Source organism: Heloderma suspectum, chromosome 3 (genome assembly GCF_057233095.1).
Source record: "Heloderma suspectum isolate Gila_16-S chromosome 3, 16-S_ref, whole genome shotgun sequence".
NCBI lineage: Eukaryota > Metazoa > Chordata > Lepidosauria > Squamata > Helodermatidae > Heloderma > Heloderma suspectum.
Window position 1 is genome coordinate 186,712,317 of NC_139460.1, and position 20,946 is coordinate 186,733,262.

The 20,946-nt window shown below is 45.5% G+C and overlaps 1 protein-coding gene across 1 annotated transcript in view; it reads right to left on the minus strand.

Annotated features, from left to right (window-relative positions):
- SYNPO2L (synaptopodin 2 like) overlaps window positions 1-20,946 on the minus strand; it is a 78,284-nt gene that overhangs the window by 12,107 nt on the left and 45,231 nt on the right. Inside the window, exon 3 of the mRNA XM_084841405.1 lies at window positions 10,551-11,218. Within this exon, the coding sequence (XP_084697531.1) occupies window positions 10,551-11,218 (668 nt within the window). The remainder of the gene's footprint in view (window positions 1-10,550; window positions 11,219-20,946) is intronic.

Genomic DNA, 20,946 nt, shown 5'->3' on the forward strand with positions numbered 1-20,946 from the left:
CCTAGAAACACTATGAGCATTATCCAGCAAAATTAAGAACTTGGATGTCTCATTGATTGCTGGAGAGTTAAGCATGTGCTTATATTATTTCCATTGAACTGACTGAGATCTAAAAGTGCTTAATATTGGCTAGATCATGTCCTATTAGTTTTGTCCCTGTTCATAACCTTACATATTATCTGTAAAGAGTAGCTGATGCACTATGGCAAAAATACATTCTGTATATAGCCAAAGATGAGTGAACTTTGGCAGCCAAAGCAATTTTTCCGTGGCTGATGTCACAGTTAATGGAGAGCCAAATATAAGAGGTTAGAATCTTAGAGCAGCTGCATGCTCTTTACATGTGCAAGGTGTCTTTTGTTTTGTTTTTAAATTAAACTATTCCAAAGGTACTTTGGACTCTAAAGCATTTCCCAGTCTATTCAAAGACAGATGTGTTACAGAGCACACACTATGCTGTGCTGAATTGTACAAAAGGCCTCTCTAGCTCAGCATTTTGTGGACAACCAGGTACCCCAATGGGAAACCCACAAGCAGGACACGAGCGCAACAGTATCCTCCTGCTCATGTTCCCCAGCAACCAGTACAGAGAGGCATTCTGCCTCTGATACTGGAGGTAATATATAGCCATCAGGACTACTAGCCTTAACCTCTATGGATTTCTCTAATCCCCTTTTAAAACTGTCGATATTGGTGGCTATCACTACATCTTGTGGTAGCAAATTCTATAGTTTAACTAGGTGCTGTTTGAAGAAGTACTTCCTTTTATCTGCCTGACTCTCCCACCATTCAGCTTCCCTGGATAACCCCAGATCCTAGTATCCACTTTCTCCACACCATGCATAATTTTAAATACCTCTATCATGTCTCTCTCTCCCTACCCAACTTACTCACCCTTTCTCTAAGCTAAACAGCTCCAAATGTTGTAACCTTTCCTCATAGGGGAGTTGCTCCAGCCACTTGGTCATTTGGGCTGCTCTTTTCTACACCTTTTCCAGTTCTACAACATCTTTTTTGAGGTGGGGTGACCAGAACTGTACATGGTATACAAGTATGGTCACATCATAGATTTATATAATACACACTAACATATAATTCCCGTGTTCCCAAAGTCCTTATGTAGCCAAAACAGCACCATCCACATAGAAGAGGGAGGCATCAAGAGGGTCCAGAAAACCTCAAAGTTTGCAGAAGCCCTAAAAAAAATACTTAGGATTTAGGGAGGAAATCCAAAAGCCCAATGAGAACTGAGTGGGCTCAGTGTCCACAGAATGACTGGGGGTGGGGGTGGGGAATGGAAAAGCAGGTGGGGTGGATGGAATATTGTACTGTGGTGGAGGAAGACATGGTTGACTGACTGGAACATTGACCATAAACACTCCACACTGCAACATTGTGATGCAGGATATAGCTAAAGTAAGGCACAAAACTCTTCTTTCTCCAGCTAAGGATGAAAATCCTTTCTACATGAGACATTTATTGTGCACTTGTGCATCCTTACTCATGGCAGTTTGTGGGTGCTTTACATGATGTCATCATCCTCCAGGGCCTCTCCCATGCTTTGAAACCATTATAACGTGTGTGTGTTCTTAACGAGGAAAGTCTGGTATTTCTGTGAATGGCGGCATGAAATCTTGGTGTATTTGTGTAATTCTGCTATACCGCAGCATCACCTACTGGTTATGTAATGGAACATATAGAAAGGCAGTGAAAGAAACCTCCCGGAAAAAAGCATGTGTAAAGGAGCCAAGCTTAATCCCACAAGGAATCCGAAAGCAGAAGTCTCAGTAAAATGGCAGGTTAAAAGCCTCATGTAGAAAAGCTTGAAGAGTTTCTGTGCTTTACACAGTTGTCTTGTTGGCTGGGCTAACCAGAATCCTATGCCTGGCTTCAGCTCTACAGCACCCTCAAACCTGGTTCATCCTACCCAAGTACCTTTCATTCCCCAGTTCACAGGCCATTATTAGACACTACTAATATACCCACCAAAAGTTGGGTATGTGAATGGAAATGTGGCAGTAAACATGGGCTGTAGTTGAGGGGTGAATGAGTATCAGCCCCAGAACTGGATTTGCTCCATTTTCTTTTCCTTAGCATCTGCTTTCTTCCCCCCACCCCTCTCTCCACTGGGGCCCTTGTATCTGTCCACTACTTCATTTGCAGCCTTACTCAGGCCCTTGCCTTGTTCTCTTCAGGTCCTGTTCAGCTGTATCCTTCCCTGTGGCCCTGTTTGCAAGATGTTTACTAGATAGTGAGAATGTGTGTAGAAATGTGACCCAAAGAGTCCTTTCTTTTGTTTGTCCCACATCTTTAAGAATATGTTGTGTCCCTGCTTCCTCAAGTTCTACACTGGCACTCAGTTGGGTTTGCCAGCTGTGCTGGTTTTCGCTCATCTCTATATTCATATTAATCCTTGACTTCAGATGCCATGCCGATTTAAAATGGTAGTCTGTGCCCCTTTTCTTTGCTGTGGGTTGCTAAGCATGCAAGCAGGTCTGAATTGAGTGTTAGAACCGATACAATGGCTGCTGATGTGATGTCACAAAAGCATTGATGGGTCCTCAAAACAGGGAAAAGCAGTGGTATTCCTTTATGGCCGCAGTTTTATGCAGCTTTTTCTCCAGGTTAAAGGTTCCTGGTTCCTTAAACAAAGTCTATTAGCTTCCCCTCTATCTCAGCTTTCATAAAATACTTCTGCCTGTCTGCACCAACAAAGAAATTCATAAAGAGAAGGAAAACAATAACATTTGGAGAGTTGTGGGAGATATTATAGAATACACTAAGGGTCCTATCAAAAGCAAATGGTGCTTTTCCCTTATCTGTACAGCTGGGAGAAAGGGGAGATATGAAATAGAGAAGGAATCTCAACATTTAGCCAAGAAGTATCAGCTGATTTAAGATAACAAGTGGGTAAATAAAGAGGAAGAAACAGAAGACAGATAAGAGGGAACCAAAAAGCGAAGAGATTTAAAAGCAAGAAGTAGTGGCTTAAATGAGATCTGATAAGAAAACAGAAGCTAGTGAAGAGAGTTAAACTAATGATGTGCCTTGAGAGGGTTTTCACCCTTAAAGGCAGCATATATGCCAGTTTAAAGGAGCCAGTGTGGTGTAGTGGTGAGAGTGTTGGGCTGGGAGCCGGGAGATCCGGGTTCTAGTCCCCACTCAGCCATGGAGGCTCACTGGGTGACTTTCTCTCAGCCCAACCTATCTCACAGGGTTGTCGTTGCGAAAATGGAGAGGAGGCTAATGTAAGCTGCCTTGGGTTCCTTGCAAGAGGAAAAAAGGCGGGATATAAATGCAATAAATAATAATAATAATATATTTTAAATTATAAAATGTAAAACAAAGTAGAAATGTAGGCAGAATGAGATCAGAAAAAAGCCCAACCAGTAGAGGAGTTAAGAAAGTAGGATAGAGGGTGAAGCCAAGAAAGAGGCAAACCGGTAGTCAAGCCAGGAAAGAATAAGGGAATAAACAGTGACTTTGGGCTGCTTCACATGGAGCTTTTATCCTGCTATTGAGATTGCTCACTCATGGAAGTTTGTGGGTCCTTTTCATGATGACGTTAACCTCCAGGGTACATCCAGAGGTATTTCTGGGGGGGGGGGGTGTGTCTCCACCAGCGATTTACTCCGAGCTGACTGCATGTTGTTAGGGATATATGACGTTGTGGCCATCCAGAAGCCACCCTGGAGCTCATCAGGGAAAACCAGGATTTCCTGAGACTGCTTGAAGTCTGATTCTTTTCCTGAAGTCGGGTTCTCCCTGGTATAGTTGCTGTGTGCCCCAACCCCCGCATTGACCTGGGGTATGCTAGCCCTGCCCAGGGGTGTGCCTTTCACCATGACCCCGGTCAAGGGGTGTTTCCTGTGTGTTTCCTGTCCCTGCACAAAGCAATTAGTGTCTACTCAGAAGTAACTCCCATTGTGCTCAATGAGGCTTGTCCCCTAAATGCCCACATCAGAATGTACAGAGATCCCCCTCAATTGACACAGCAGTGTTTAAAGCAGAAATTCCCTAAATGCTTTACAGCGTGATCTCAAGGCTCTGATTCTCCATTATTTGGTTTATTGCCTTAGGAAGTAACCACACCTTTGTTATAGAGATCCTGTGCAGCATCGATGGGGGCTGGTTTCCCATCCCTGTGTTCTCCTCCCCCCACACATACTTTCACAGCACAAGCATATGTGTGTCTACTCGGAAGTAACTCCTATTGTGCTCAGGGAGGCTTGTCCCCTGAATGCCCATATCAGAATGTACAGAGATGCCCCTCAATTGAAATGGCACAGTTGCCTAAATGCTCTACAGCGCGATCCCAAGGCTCTGGTTCTCCGTTGTTTGGTTTATTGCCTTAGGAAGTAACTACTTCACAGCTTCATTGTAGAGATTCTGAACAGTATTGGTATGGTTAGAAAGAGGGCTGGTTCCACATCCCTATGTTCTCCCCCCCTCCTCACCTTTCCTAGTACAAGCAGATGTGTGTCTACTTGGAAGTAACTCCCCTTGTGGTCAATGAGGCTTGCTCCTGAAATGCAGGTGCATCTGGACATTCAGGGAAAAGGATAAAGGGGGGAAAGGGAGGGAAGCCTCTCTTATTGTTTAAGCAGCCCCTGCCAGATGATGTTCACTCCAACCCCTTCCCGCTACCTGGAAGTATGTTATGTGATGCGACTTGGAATGGCACAATGCACACCTGCGTGGAGCCCTGCCTGGACCAAAACTGGCTCCTAGAAAAATATGGGTAAGCCATTCCTCCCTTCTCCTTCCGTTGTCGTGGAGACACGATCCTGGTTATACCCTCTCAAATAGATCCGGAAGTAATGAACCATTTTTTAAACTTGGAATGTAACATGATTAAAACAGACACTAGATGGTGCTGTTCATTGAGTTCTATGGAACCTTGAAAATTAAAAGCTTCCTCTCTTAGCAATCATGTGGTCACCATCTGAGAGCGTGGAAAGGCTCCAGAATGGGAGGACTGCGGGAGGTTTCTTTAATGTAAAAGCACCCTTCGTAACAGAAGGGGACAAAAAAAAATGTTTTTGTAGTGACATTTAAAAGCTTGAAACAGCAATATCTTGAATAAAAGGAAAGAGAGGAGTCAAAGAGGTCTCCAAGGATCCATAGTTGGGGAGATCGAAGAATATTACCCAGAGTGAGAGAAAAGGAAAAAGGTACAAATGCAGAAGGAAGACAGTCTGATCACTCCATCTAGGAGAAATTAAGTTTAAAATAAAGTTACTTAATTCCAGCCTTCCTAAACCTAGTACTCTCCAGGGCCCCATCTACATGGGGCTTTTGCTCTGGTTCTACTCCACCCCCAAGTCGATAGTGTCAAATGATGCACGTTGCTCTCTATAGCTAGCCCAGCATTTCTTGCCTTAAACCCAGGTTTTTTTCAAATGCATTTTGTGTCAGATTTTCCTGTCACAATGGCTTCAGTGCTGTTTGGGAGTCCGTGTGACCTCAGCTGGCTTTGGCATGGGCTGGTGGAAGTGGAGCTGACTGGCAGAAGGGAAAGTAGTGTGGGGCAGGGGCGTGGGGAGAGCAGAGGGGTAAACATGTCTACCCAGAAGTAACCCATTGCCTTCAGTTTCACTTTGATGAGTACAGGAGCAACCCTGCTGCTTTGAAACTGCGCTCTTGTGAACATGGGCTCAGTCACTGCCTCTCACTTTAAACAGTCATTGAGCTTGCGGAGGCGGGGGGAGCCAGCCCTGCTGTTTTGAAACTGTGCAGCTGCGAAGGAGCACAGCTAGGAAACAGTGGATGCCTGTTGATTCAAAGCTGCGCAGCTAAGAAAGTGTGGATGCCAGGGCGGATGATTTTCATGAACATGTACTCAGAAGCACTTCATTGAGCCTGTGTTTGGCAGGGGGGGGGAGGCCTGTTGATTGGGCAGTTAATACACATCAAAGACAACGTGCTAGTCGCTCTCCCTCCTTGCCGGCGCCGCACTCTCTGCGCTCAGTGCCTCTTGCGCTCCCGCTCATTCTGCTCAGTCCCCAGGAGGCAGTGGCTGCCTGCTTGCCTGCCCGCCTCATGAATGTGTGTGTGTGTATGTATGTGGGGTTTGTCACTAATATCTACTCGCAAGCAAGTCGAACCGCACTTTGTTGAACAGGTGAGGGAGGGGGAGCAAGCGTCCACTCATTGGCTGCCCTGCACCTACGCAATTGCTGATGTTAATTTCTACTTGCGGTGTGACTCACCCACCCCACCCCACCTAATGCAGCTTCATTTCCCATATACACCATAAAAGCGGAGGAATACAGCACTGCGTGTACCGTGGAAAGAGCAAATTCGATTCTGTGAAATGTGGATTTGCCCAAATCACTTCACAAAGCATTTCTGTTAAGATTGGCCTGAGATGTTTTTGACTACAACTCCAATCAGCCCTACCCAGCATGGCCAATGGTTAGAGCGATGGGAGCTGCAGTCCAAAATATCTGGAAAGTACCAGCTTGGAAATATTAAACTGAGAGTTACTTCAAATGTGATGAATTTCCTACACAGACAACAATTGTAGGCACAAGCTTGCAATCACAAACAAAATCAAGCTTTTGATCTAATTCACAACCTGGATTTATTATCACTACACAGATATGTTAGCCCTGAAAAAGCCCATTATGTCAGACAGACATGCTGCCCCATTGCCTTGTGATGTACTGCTGAGATGACAGCAACTGGTTGCTTACAGATAAATGAGGTGAATGTTCTTTCATTATGATTTCTGAGCGTCCAGCAGCATGACTCCCTCAATATAATGCACAGTCTAGATAGGTAATTCTTTCATCATTGGTATATATTGTGACTGTACAAACCATTTGGGGCTGGGGAATAATCTATACTGCATACCACCACAGCTTTCCTGATTTGAAGCCCACCCAAATCCCTTGCTAACTAACTACAGAAGTCACTGCATGGACTCTTTGCTCTAGTGAAACCTTCCCAACCCAATGCCCTCCAGACATTTTGGACATCAGCTCCCAGCAGCCCCAGCCAGCATGGCCACTGGTCAGGGATGATAGGAGTTATAGGATGGCACCAGAATGAGGAAGCCTGCTCTAGTAGGTCACTCAGTCCGTAAGGGGTTGACTAAATGATCAAGCTACTAAAGCCAGCCCAGAGCAGCTGGGTGTTTCCTCCCCCCACCCCCACCCCATATCTGCTGAAAAAATGTTTCTACATTCTGACATAGGATTTGGAAAAGCTGAACTGAGCTCTCTTCAAAGCATAACTGCTGATAAGCTCTCAATGCCTAGTGCATGTGCTAGAAGCACTCAGGCACACTTCAAGAGCAAAATGTCCTACATGGATAGCAATACAGATCATAATATATGATCATTGTGTAACCCACTGGTACATTTTCCTTTAAGGGCTCCTTCACACTGGGCTTTTATCCTGCGACTGAGATTGCCCCTTCACGGAAGTTTGCGGGCTCTTTACATGATGCAGCAATCATACAAGGCGTCTCCTGCACTAAAGGCCCTTTGTTCCATTTTTAAATAGATCACAGATAATGAGCTATCAAATTACCCCATTGTGTTCTGCTTCAGTTTCCTCAGTGAAAAGGGGAAAAGCAGCAAGAAGAGGAGTGAGATCAATGAAAGATAATGGAAGACTCAGATATGGGAGAAGGAGGGGGGAAGGGGTGGGGAAAAGGAAGCACGTGAAAAGGGGAGTCCTTGTGATCCTGCATTTAAAAGGGAAGCAGAAAGCCCCGTTTTAAATGCAGGATTTTAGGCTGGTGTAGAGATGCCCTAAGAATTTTGGAGGGGGAATATTCCTGCACATGTTCAGTAAAGGACTGAGATAGAGAGTGGCCACCATTTTAGGCAGTTACCAAAATTGCAGCGTGGAAGAAGCTTGCTTTCTCCTCTCTGTAAGACCCTGAACCCTTGAGACAGGGCTGTTGCAAAGTTTGTTCCTGTGTTATTGGACTCATCCACCTTGAGAAGATTTCTGTGGAGCTAGAGTGAACTGAGTTGAAACTGTTTTCTTTCTTTGGCCAGCATAAAAATCAAGCTTCAGAGAGGAGTTTTATTTATATTTTTGTTGTGAACTCGAGCTAAAGGCAGAACTTTGAGACAGCTGTGCTCAGTTTTATTGTTTTAATGATAAGTGAACTGTCATGCATGTAAAATTATTACATGTGCAGTATTATTGTTTTTAATTAAGACATTAAAATGATATATGTTAATTCTCCCTGTACAAGGCTTTTGCTGTGAGACCCTTTAGAGACCCTAAAGAAAAGTGTTACAATTGCATATATATCTGTTGTTGTGTTAGATATACATTGTCTGAGAAGGCAAGACTGGCGATGGCTTCCTCATATTTTTACACATAAGAAAATGTGTGTGTGATCTACAAACATTTGCATTAATGTAATCAATTTCAGATACTTGTTCCTACATGCAAATACTATCTGTGTAGGAAATGTGTCACATTTGAAGCAGCCCTTGGTACAGCTAGCAGTTATATCAGCTCCTGTCTTTGATTTTCCCCACAGCAGTGAATATGTGGTTACAGCACCCTCAGAAATGCTCTGTTTAAAATATCTGGCCTTCCGTCCAACTGAACTGACTCTGCCTATGAAAATAATCCATGATGCAAGGTATTGCTCACCCACTGCTCGGACTATCAGATGGAAGAGAACAGCTGTACATGCCTTACTCAGCATTCACCTCATGTCTGTGCATCATTCAAAAGAGAAAAATAGACTCGGTCTAAGGTGGCTGCAATTCCTGGCAAGGCTGTCAAGCAAATTAAATCTCACCTACCTAATTTCAGTTCCAAAATGTATTGTTCTGAAAGCACAGGTGGTCACATCCAGCCTGGCAGGCAATCAAGACTGCACCAGGCCAAGTGATATGAGGGCCATGAAGGTGCTTAGTAAGGAAGTAATGGAAAGATGCACTGTAAAAGCCATGTTGCGAATGGGAGTTATCAAGCCTTTGTGAAGTGACGGGTGCAGGCGCATAGTATTGGTAGCAAAATCTGTTTTTGTATAGACTCTCAGATTATCCCCCCACATATACTCTGGAGCATACAGAACCTCCTCCCAATGCTCTTGATTTTGTAAATGTTCCCAAAGGAAAACAAGAACCAATTTTCAATATAAACACTTCCCCATCTGTGATCTAAGGAAGACCACAAAGCATGGTGATGCTGTTCACGCAAGACTGAACCCACTAACCCCTCTTTGGTTTGGTGGAGTGATTTCTTGTGTGACCACGTGTCAAGTAAAGTCTATGCTATTAAGTTAAAAAAAATGTTGCACGGGACTGATAGAGCTGGACGGGTCTGAGGAGTTGGATAGGTATGGAGAAGGAAGTATAAAGGGGCCATAAAGATGAGCTAGGGCTGCAGTAATCTGTAGCAATGAATTCATCAAGCTAAGCATCAGGGCTGGCTCCAGATGTGGAGGTCCTTGGCAGGATGCCTTTGGGGCCCCCTTGGCAGTGGCTCCTCCTCCTCACCGTACACTTACTCTCATTCTGACATGTAGCGGGTGACTGGAGGAGCAGCAGTCCCTGCTTCCTCACTCGCCCGCCATCTCTCTGCCTGGGTGGCTGCGGGCATTGGGCTTAGGAGAGCCAGTGGTGGCAGGTCTGTCATACAGCAGGCAATGCTGCCATCTTGCTGCATCACTGTTTGAGCTGAATTCCTGTGCTGGAATCACCATTCTGGCATCAGTCCCTCTTCCTAAGCCCCTTTGCTGAGATCATTTACCAGGGAGGACAGCTGCCTCCAGGGCATGGATCATCACTGATCAGCAAGCTGCGTGTGCCAGGCCAGCTGCAATCTGCCATGAGCACCATTCTCAGCTTGGAGGTCATCCCAGAAGCAGAGCCTAAGGCACTTGGCAGCAACAGCGCTCCAGGAGAACAGTAGAGAGGACTCTGAGACCTAGGTTTTCAGCGATCAAACTAGACTTTGGGCCAAGCTATTTTGGACTTCTGGGGTTCCGCTCTTTATGTCTGACAAGGCCAGCCTTTGTGCTGTTCCTTCTGTGTATTTGATTAAACATATTTGGGCTTGTTACATCTCAGGTGTGTGAGTGAAACACTTGCCCAGGCATATCAATAGAGGTTTTAGGTTTCTTGGGTTGGGGTTTGAGGCAGTACATTTAGCAAAAGGAATATAACCCCAGGCCTTTGAACCCAACCCTTAGTTCTCATATGCAGGTTACACTTAAAAGCACTGATTCCAATAAATCACATTACAACATTTCTGAAAGATTTCCCTTGAATTATTTTTTAATCTTTGTGCATTTCCACCATTTGTTTTTAATGACTCTTTCTCCTGCACCCCAAATAAAATTTTGAAGGTTTAATGACAGTCAAGCTAAACTCCAGGCTAAAAATCTATAGCGACTCATGACTTGCATATTAGTGAAAATGTGGAATTATAACCAGAACTGTGTGTATACCTTAGATGTTCTTTGTTCAGAAAATCCAAACTCTGCACCATCACCCCCTCCCAAATTCTGTGAGAAGGTAAGGAAGGGGGGAAAGGAGGTGAAGCAGTATATCAGGAGCACTTACTGGCTTGCTTTGCTTTCTCTGCATAGCTGGTTGTCAGGTCTTCATCTACTGGGTGCTCCACAGGCCCGATCATAGGGATAAGGTGCCTCTCCGCTCGGATGGTCTTGGTGGCATGTGGGAGGAGCAGGGCCTCAGGGGAAGGCTCCCTGTCTTCAGGAGAGGGTGGCTGCAGCAAAGCTCTGCTCTCTGAGAAGGGGTTGTCAGTGCGGCTTCCAGACTGGCACACAATCTCCCTCTTAGCCACACCACTGAGGCTTTCTCCTCCTTCTCCAGCCCACACTATGGCCTCAGGGGTGCTGTCACACCCACTCAGCTCTGAGAGAGACACTTCATCCTGTGGCTCGCCCACTTTATTGTTTGGTCCCCCCGGTGGAGAACGGGGACTCTTCTTGCGAGCCCTCCGGTGCTTTTCCTGGGCAATGTTGTCGGCGTCACTGTCAGTCTCAGCATAGTATGCTTCACTATCTGGGGGCGAGGTTATGTGCTCCAAGGGTTGCTGTTGCCGGGACTGCTGCTCAGGTCCTGGGGCAACAGGGGGAGCTGTTGCCAGTTCAGGACTGTGCACCTGGGAGGCTTGGCTGAGTGGGGAAGCTGGCGAGACCACTGGCAGCTGCCGAGGAGAAGGGGAACGCAGGAGTCCCACACCAGATGGGACCCCACTAGCTGCCCTGTGGAAGAGAAGGGAAAACAGAGGATTTTGGTCAATTATAGATAGAGCTGGATGCTATTTGGTGCATCCCTGTGGATGCAGCACAGAATCTGCACTTCAATGTCCAGTGGCTTTCTTGAGAATCAGAGCTTTCATTTGTAAAAAGCCAAATTATGGTTAGGATATTAGGAAATCATGCAGCAGACAATAGCTGATGAAGACTCAGCCGCTCTTTCCCATCCCCAGACATCCTACACATTGCAATTGGAAGAACATTCATGCAAATTCAGCAAATCTAGCAAATGTATCTGTTCACATTACCTGTTGTCAGACTTCAGTATGAAAAGTAGTTTATTATTTGGCATAGGACTTAGAATTGCAGGGGTAGGCAACCTTTTTGGACCCGTGGGCACTTTTGGAAATCTGAGAAACTGTCCTGGGCTCCACCACAAAATGGCTGCACTGCAGATGAAAGCATCAGCCTGCAGCCACCTGCCATCCTCATTTCCTAAGAATGTTGGAAACTTTGTTATTAAAACAACAACAACAACAATAATAATAATGTGTAGGGGTAGGGCACCTCAGCTGGTGCCAAGAAAGGTGTTTGAGGGTGCACTGGTGCCTGCAGGCACCACGGTGCCTACCCCTATAAGTATGATGTCTCTTCCAACCCAGTGATTTAGTTCACATGATGCAACAGCCCACTGCAACTCAAGCTACCTGTCGGGGTTGTTGCATTTTGCTGGGCACCTGCAGGCACCATTTTTGCATGGTGCCCGTGGACACCTGGCTTCCCATACTGTGTGAACTCAGGGGAAGGGGTTTGATCTTCAAACAACCCCTGCTGCCTGGTTTCCCATGATATGACAAACCACGTCAAGCTGGGTACCCATGGGCACCATGTAAAAAGAGCATCCACGGGTGCCCAGCACAACACAACACAATTTACCCAGGGGTAAATTAATCCACAGCGAGCTATCTTGTTGTATGAACCTGCCCATTGTCTCAAGTGTTCATATGTTAATGGAGGGCAGTCAATGAACATGTTTTTGCTTCCTGTTTGCTACACACGGTCCAAACAGTTTCCCAAAGGCACTGCTTTTTCTTGCAGGAATATTTCATTTTTCATGCACTTAATTTCAATATTTTATGCCTGGGAAAATTCAGAACTTTTCCCATTGTGATTGCTAGGAGGAAATTGATTGGGCAGCTGTCATAGGCAACTATTGGATATTTTTTGTAATATTGTTGTTGTTGTTGTTCAGTCGTTCAGTCGTGTCCGACTCTTCGTGACCCCATGGACCATAGCACGCCAGGCCTTCCTGTCCTGCGCTCTCTCCCGGAGCGTGCTCAAGTTCATATTCATTGCATCCGTGATGCTATCTAGCCATCTCATCCTCTGCCGTCCCCTTCTCCTTTTGCCTTCAGTCTTTCCCAGCATCAGGGTCTTTTCCAGGGAGTTTTCTCTTCGCATTAGGTGGCCAAAATATTGGAGCTTCACCTTCATTATCTGTCCTTCCAATGAGCACTCAGGGTTGATTTCCTTTAGGATGGACTGATTTGACCTCCTTGCAGTCCAGGGGACTCGTAGGAGTCTTCTCCAGCACCACAGTTCGAAAGCATCAATTCTTCGGCGCTCAGCCTTCCTTATAGTCCAGCTCTCACATCCATACATTACTACTGGGAAAACCATAGCTTTGATTAGACGGACCTTTGTCGGCAAGGTGATGTCTCTGCTTCTTACTATGCTGTCTAGGTTGGCCATAGCTTTCCTCCCAAGGAGCAAGCGTCTTTTAATTTCATGGCTACAGTCACCGTCTGCGGTGATCTTGGAGCCCAAGAAAGTAAAATCTGTCACTGCTTCCATTTCTTCCCCTTCTATATGCCAGGAAGTGATGGGGCCAGATGCCATGATCTTCGTTTTTTTAATGTTGAGTTTCAAACCAGCTTTTGCACTCTCCTCTTTCACCCTCAACAAGAGGCTCTTTAGATCCTCTTCGCTTTCTGCCATTAGGGTGGTATCATCTGCATATCAGAGGTTGTTGATAATTCTCCCAGCAATCTTAATTCCGACCTCTGATTCATCCAACCCGGCATTTCTCATGATGTACTCTGCATATAAGTTAAATAAGCAGGGTGACAATATGCAGCCTTGTCGTACTCCTTTCCCAATTTTGAACCACTCGGTTGTTCCATGTCTGGTTCTTACTGTTGCTTCTTGACCCTCGTACAGGTTTCTCAGGAGACAGGTAAGGTGGTCTGGTACTCCCATCACTTTAAGAATTTGCCACAGTTTGTTGTGATCCACACAATCAAAGGCTTTAGCATAGTCAATGAAGCAGAAATAGACGTTTTTCTGGAATTCTCTTGCTTTCTCCATGATGCAGCGAATGTTGGCGATTTGATCTCTAGATCCTCTGCCTCTTCGAAACCCAGCTTGTACTTCCGGTAGTTCTCGGTTCGCATACTGCTGAAGCCTAGCTTGTAGGATTTTGAGCATCACCTTGCTGGCATGTGAAATGAGCGCAATGGTGCGGTAGTTTGAACACTCTTTGGCGTTGCCCTTCTTTGGAATTGGAATGTAAACTGACCTTTTCCAGTCTTGTGGCCACTGTTGAGTGTTCCAGATTTGTTGGCATATTGAATGCAGCACTTTAACAGCATCATCTTTTAGGATTTTAAATAGCTCGGCTGGAATACTGTCATCTCCGCTAGCTTTATTGTTACTAATGCTTCCTAAGGCCCACTTGACTTCACTCTCGAGGATGTCCGGCTCAAGTTCAGTGACCGCACTATCATGGCTATCAGGGACATTCAGATCTTTCCTGTATAGTTCTTCTGTGTATTCTTGCCACCTCTTCTTAATCTCATCTGCTTCTGTTAGGTCCCTGCCTTCTTTGTCCTTTATCATGCCCATCTTTGCACAAAACGTTCCCTTGAGATCTCCGATTTTCTTGAAGAGATCTCTAGTCTTTCCCATTCTGTTGTTTTCCTCGATTTCTTTGCATTGTTCACTTAAGAAGGCCTTCTTGTCTCTCCTTGCTATTCTCTGGAACTCTGCATTCAGTTGGGTATATCTTCCCCTTTCTCCCTTGCTTTTCGCTTCCCTTCTTTCGTGAGCTACTTGTAAAGCCTCATCAGACAGCCACTTTGCTTTCTTGCATTTCTTTTCCTTTGGGATGGATTTCGTTGCTGCCTCCTGAACAATGTTATGGACCTCCGTCCATAGTTCCTCAGGCACTCTGTGTATCAGGTCTAATCCCTGAAATCTATTCCTCACCTCCACTGTATATTCATCAGGGATATGATTTAGGTCATACCTGAATGGTTTAGTGGTTTTCCCGACGTTCTTCAATTTAAGCCGAAATTTTGCAAGAAGCAGCTCATGATCTGAGCCACAGTCAGCTCCAGGTCTTGTTTTTACTGACTGTATGGAGCTTCTCCATCTTTGGCTGCAAAGGACATAATCAATCTGATTTCGATATTGACCATCTGGTGATGTCCATGTGTAGAGTCGCCTCTTGTGCTGTTGGAAAAGAGTGTTTGCTGTTGGAAAAGAGTGTTTGCTATGATCAGCATGTTCTCTTGGCAAAACTCTATTAGCTTTTGTCCTGCTTCATTTTGTACACCAAGGCCATGCCTGCCTGTTATCCCGGTGATTTCTTGACTTCCTACTTTAGCATTCCAATCCCCTATGATGAAGAGGACGTCTTTTTTTGGTGTTAGTTCTAGAAGGTGTTGTAGGTCTTCACAGAACTGATCAACCTCAGCTTCTTCGGCCTCAGTGGTTGGGGCATAGACTTGAATTACTGTGATGTTGAATGGTTTGCCTTGGATTCGTACTGAGATCATTCTATCATTTTTAAGATTGTACCCCAGTACTGCTTTTCCCACCCTTTTGTTGACTATGAGTGCTACTCCATTTCTTCTAAGGGATTCTTGCCCACAATAGTAGATAGGATGGTCACCTGAATTAAATTCGCCCATGCCTGTCCATTTTAGTTCGCTGATTCCCAAGATGTCGATGTTCAATCTTGCCATCTCATGTTTGACCACCTCCAGCTTACCTTGATTCATTGATCTGACATTCCAGGTTCCTAAACAATATTGTTATTTACAGCATCGGATTTTCTTTTCACCACCAGACACATCCACAGCTGAGTGTCCTTTCGGGTTTGGCCCAGCCGCTTCACTCTTTCTGGCGCTACTTGGAAATACCCTCTGCTCTTCCCCAGTAGCATATTGGACACCTTCCGACCTGAGGGGCTCATCTTCCGGCGTCATATCTTTTAGCCTTGTGATACGTTCCATGGGGTTTTCTTGGCAAGAATACTGGAGTGGGTTGCCATTTCCTTCTCCAGTGGACCACATTTTGTCAGAACTCTCTGCCATGACCTGTCCGTCTTGGGTGGCCCTGCACGGCATAGCTTATGGCTTCACTGAGTTACGCAAGCCCCTTCGCCACAACAAGGCAGTGATCCATGAAGGGGTTTTGTAATATTAGTGATCAGCAACACAGTCCTACACTCCACCCAGTCTATTTTATTAACCTCATGATTTCTTTACATTTTTTGTGAACTGTGCAGAACCCTGTTGTATAGCTCCCAGACAGAAGATTTTTAGCATAAAAACTAAAAACATTCTCAATTTATTATACGTCAGACCAATATTGCAATATTGCCACCCAAATGACACTTGTAGGAGGATTATGAAATTGCTAAAAATTTGTTTGTGGCGTGCTTTTATCATGTGCATTTATTGTATTTACATTTTTCACTTTTTATTCTTTTAAATTAGTCTGTATTTGTACTTTACTTGTATTTCACTGTTACTGAATGGATATTATGCTGTAAATGGTTGGTGGGAAAGTGGAAATACATAACTTTTAACTTGTTTATTATATACTAGCAGGTAAATGTAAGCACATATAACATACAAAACTACTCTGTATGATTTTGCAACTTATAAAATTAGAGCTAAATCTGTGCAGGTAAATGCAGTATTGTATTACAGTGTCCCTTTACTAGAGTTTGTGGGTGAGAAATAGAGAAAGCACACAAAACCCTCTAAAACAGGGGTGCAGAACCTTTTTCTCCCTAAAAGCTGGATTCCATTTCAGAGAAGTTTTCATGGGCCACATTCCAGTGGTGGACAGGGCTGAAGGCAAAAGGGGCAGGGCCAAATGCAAGGGGTGGGGCCAAAATTACAACGAACAAGCGAACAAAGACACCCCAGCATATTTCAGCTTGAAGGTCCTACTGCCAATAAGTAACGAAGTCTTAGGAGAGGCATTTCAGCGTTTTAGAAAGGAGAAAATATGGCACAAAAGTCAGAAAGCCACCAAACGATCAGTGGCAGGGGATAAGGGGGTGGGGCCAGGGAAAGAGGTGGGCCATCTGGGGAACCCTGGAGGGTCAGGTCTGGCCTGTAGGCCTGAGGTTTCGACAGGGTTGCCCCAATACATTTTGCTGCCTGAGGTGGGACAGCAAATGCTCCCCTCCCTTTCCTCAAGTCAAGGTGCCCAATATCAAAAGCCAGCCAACTTATTTTGGCACTTGTGGACTCTGGTCCATGAAAGCTCATTAAGCCATAATAAATGTGTGAGTCTGTCCAGGAGGCCCATGCACCCACCACAGCCTGGTCGCCTCATGGATCATGCAACCAGCAGGCACACTCTGCAAAGATGCTTTCAGAGCCAAGAAGATCCAGACACACTCAGGCAAGCCAAGCCAAGCCACAATGCACACATCCACATATTACCTTGCCCAAGTCCAAACACTGCTGCTCCCATTGCTGCTTTTTGCCAACCTAACCACTTGTGCCCCCTGGCTCAGGTAAGAGGCCTGGGCCAGGATGGATGAAGCAACAGGTGAGGAAGCCCTCTGGCACTCTGTTGGACATGTCAGCAGCCAGGCCTCCTGCCCTCCCCCTTGCCAGGAGCCTCACTGCCTGCCATGGCAAAGTGGAGTCACTGACTGGGCACCTCTCTCTGACTAATCAGGCACTAGCTTACAATGGTGCTGTTAAGCAGTTTCGGATGCTGGCTATAATAGTGTTATAGCCCCCTTTATATCTTTAGATGCATTACTTCTCTTCAAATGGCAGGTATACCGTCCACACTGCACAACTGCTACATTCGTGATACTAAAGCAGTAGTAGTAGTAGCAGTAGTAACCCTGTTAATTTTTTTAAAGATTCCACACATGTGCATTCACATGTTTCACATTCTAAACTCACTTAAGGTGAGATCCTATACATGTTTAGACAGAAAAAAGTCCTACAACTCCCAGCATGCCCCAGCCAGCCATGCATAGGATTGTGCCTTTAACTCATCATGTCACACCAGCATGACTACAGGAATAAAGCAGGATTTCCTTCTGCTGCCCTGATGCTGAACACTTACTTAGGAGTAAGCACCATTTTGTTAGAGAGAAAGATAATATAGTTTTAATGTAAAATTTAAAAATAAGAACTGTGAGCATGTAAGGAGCTTTCCCATGGAAAACCTGGGCCCAATCTACAGAGCAAGAGAACATTGGGGTTGTTTGGTGACAGAAGACACTGTGGCCAGTCCACAGCAACCTCTCAGCTTCCCTCTGGAAAAGGTGAATTTTCACAAAGTTGTTTTAGTGTGTTGTTTTCCTTAAACGCGTCTCCCGTGTGGTTCGACTGAAATGTGCCCCATCCCCCCACATTAAATCCTGGGTGTGCCTAGGAGTATTTCTGTGATCTGGCTGTGACCTGGTCAAGGGGTGGGCCAACCCTTCCCTCCCTCCATTCCCTCTTTTTCCCCATTAGCAGTAGGGTGCTTTTGGACACAGACTTCCCTTCCTACTTAGCACTATGCTGTAGCGTTGTTTCATCCTTTCACTATATTGCAGTAACACTCCTTTAATCATTCTATTCATAATATCTCAGTAGCGCTCCTTTAACCCATTCACAGTATCACAGTAGCCTTCACAATATCACAGTACCACAGTTTTCATCATTTACAATATTGCGGTATCGCTGTTTTCACCATTCACAATATCGCAGCAGGGAGGGGCAGAGCAGTGGGAGGGTGGGGCAGGGAGGCTCTCTTCCTAGACTGCGAGAGCAAAGGTGATGAGCTCTCAGCTGCTGCAGCACAGGGTTTTATCACTCGACTTCCTTGGGGAGGGAGCAGTGGGTGGCTTCAAGGGAGGGAAATGATGGAGCGTAATCAGAAAGGCCCTGGGAGAGGCTGGGGCAGCCAAGAAAAGAGGGAAGGTGGTGGCAGTGAAAGAAGGAGTGGGTGGGAGATCATCGCATCGGGGCGTGTTGCTGCAGAAAGTCAGCTGCCCCCCACCTGTCCTGTCCCACCCCTCCTGTAGTGGCTTCCCTCGATCAGGCAGCCAGACATGTGTCAATGTCACCCAGCACATGGGGAGAACGAGTGGATGGGACAGGATGAAGGCAGCCCGAATCCGAGCTGGGTGAGCATCGCTGGACTGCAGCAGCGAGCTGAGCAAGCCAGCTCGATTCCCCATTCACAGTATCGCATTAGCAATGTTTTGCCCATTCACAATATCATTTAACCTTTCACAATATCATAGAATCATAGAATAGTAGGGTTGGAAGGAGCCTATAAGACCATCGAGTCCAACCCCCCGCTCAATGCAGGAATCCAAGTCAGAGCATCCCTGACAGATGGATGTCTAGCCTCGCCTTGAATGCCTCCACTGTGGGAGAGCCCACCACCTCCCTAGATCATTGGTTCCATTGTTGTATTGCTCTAACAGGAAGTTTTTCCTGACATTCAGCCGGAATCTGGCTTCCTGTAACTTGAGCCCATTATTCCATGTCTGGCATTCTGGGATGATGGAGAAGAGATCCTGGCCTTCCCGTATGAGACAACCTTTCAAGTATTTGAAGAGCGCTATCATATCTCCCCTCAGTCTTCTCTTCTCAAGTCTAAACATGCCCAGTTCTTTCAGTCTCTCCCCGTAGGGCTTTGTTTGTTGCCCTCCTCTGAACCATCTCCAGTTTGTCTGCATCCTTCTTAAAGTGCGATGCCCAGAACTGGACACAGTACTCCAGATGAGGCCTAACCAGTGCTGAGTAGGGGGCAACTAGTACTTCCTGGGATTTGGAAGCAATGCTTCTATGAATGGAGCCCAAAATAGCATTTGCTGTTTTTGCAGCCGCATCACATTGTTGGCTCATATTCAGCTTGTGATCTACAACGATTCCAAGATGCTTCTTGCTTGTAGTGTGGTTGAGCCATGTATCCCCCATCTTGTAACTGTGCATTTGCTTTCTTTTTCCTAGGTGTACAACTTGGCATTTATCCCTATTAAATTTCATTCTGTCGTTTTCTGCCCAGCGCTCCAGTCTATCAAGATCACTTTGAATTTTGTTTCTGTCTTCCCAGGTATTAGCTATCCTGCCCAATTTTGTGCAAATTTGATCAGCATTCCCTGCACCTCCTCCTCCAAGTCATTCATAAAAATGTTGAAGAGCACAGGGCCCAGGACTGAGCCCTGCGGTACCCCACTCGTTACCTCTCCCCAGCTGGAGAAGATCCCACTGATAAGCACTCTTTGAGTCCGATTCTGTAGCCAACTGTGGATCCACCGGATCGTTGTTTCATCTAGCCCACTTTGAGCTAGTTTGCTCATCAGGATATCATGGAGCACTTTGTCGAAAGCTTTGCTGAAGTTGAGATATATGATGTCTACAGCATTCCCACGGTCCACAAGGGAGGTTACTTGATCAAAAAATGAGATCAGATTTGTCTGGCAGGACTTGTTTTTGACAAATCCATGTTGGCTTCGAGTAATCACTGCATTGTTTTCAAGGTGCTTACGGATGGATTGCTTTATCATCTGCTCCAGAATTTTCCCAGGGATTGATGTCAGACTGACTGGTCTGTAGTTCCCAGGTTCTTCCTTTTTACCCTTTTTGAAGATGGGGACAACATTAGTCCTCCTCCAGTCATCTCGCACTTCCCCCATCCTCCATGATTTCTCAAAGAGAATAGATAGCGGTTCTGAGAGTTCTTCTGCCAGTTCCTTTATTACTCTAGCATGCAGTTCATCTGGCCCTGGAGATTTGAACTCATTCAAAGTAATTAGGTGTTCCTTGACCATATGCCTATTGATCTCAAGCTGCAATCCTGCCCCTTCAGCCTGTACTTCGCCTTTGCCAAGGGGTCATAGACCCTCTTTTGGGAGAAGACTGAGCCAAAGTAGGAACTGGGTACTTCTGCCTTTTCTTTGTCATCTGTTATCGTTTTGCCATCCTTATTTAATAGCTGAACCACCATTTCTTTCCTCTGCCTTTTACTATGCACGTAGCTGAAGAAAGCCTTTTTGTCGTTTTTAGCATCCCTCGCTAACCTCAGCTCATTCTCAGCTTTAGCCTTCCTGACACCATCCCTGCAATTCTGTGCTACCTGCCTGTACTCTTCCTTTGTTACTTGGCCTTCTTTCCACTTCCTATATGTGTCCTTTTTTGTTTTCAGGTCATCCCTAAGCTTTTTGTGAAGCCACATTGGCTTCTTCTGTTGTCTTCCACCTTTTCTTCTTGTTGGAATTGTTTGTGATTGTGCCCTGAGAATTTCCTTTTTTAAAAGCTCCCACCCATCTTGGACTCCTTGTCTCGTTAGCATCACTTGCCATGGGACCTTACTGATCATTGTTCTGAGTATATTAAAATCAGCTTTCCTAAAATCCAGGGTACGCGTTTGACTACACTCGGCTTTTGCTTCCCTTAGAACCAAGAATT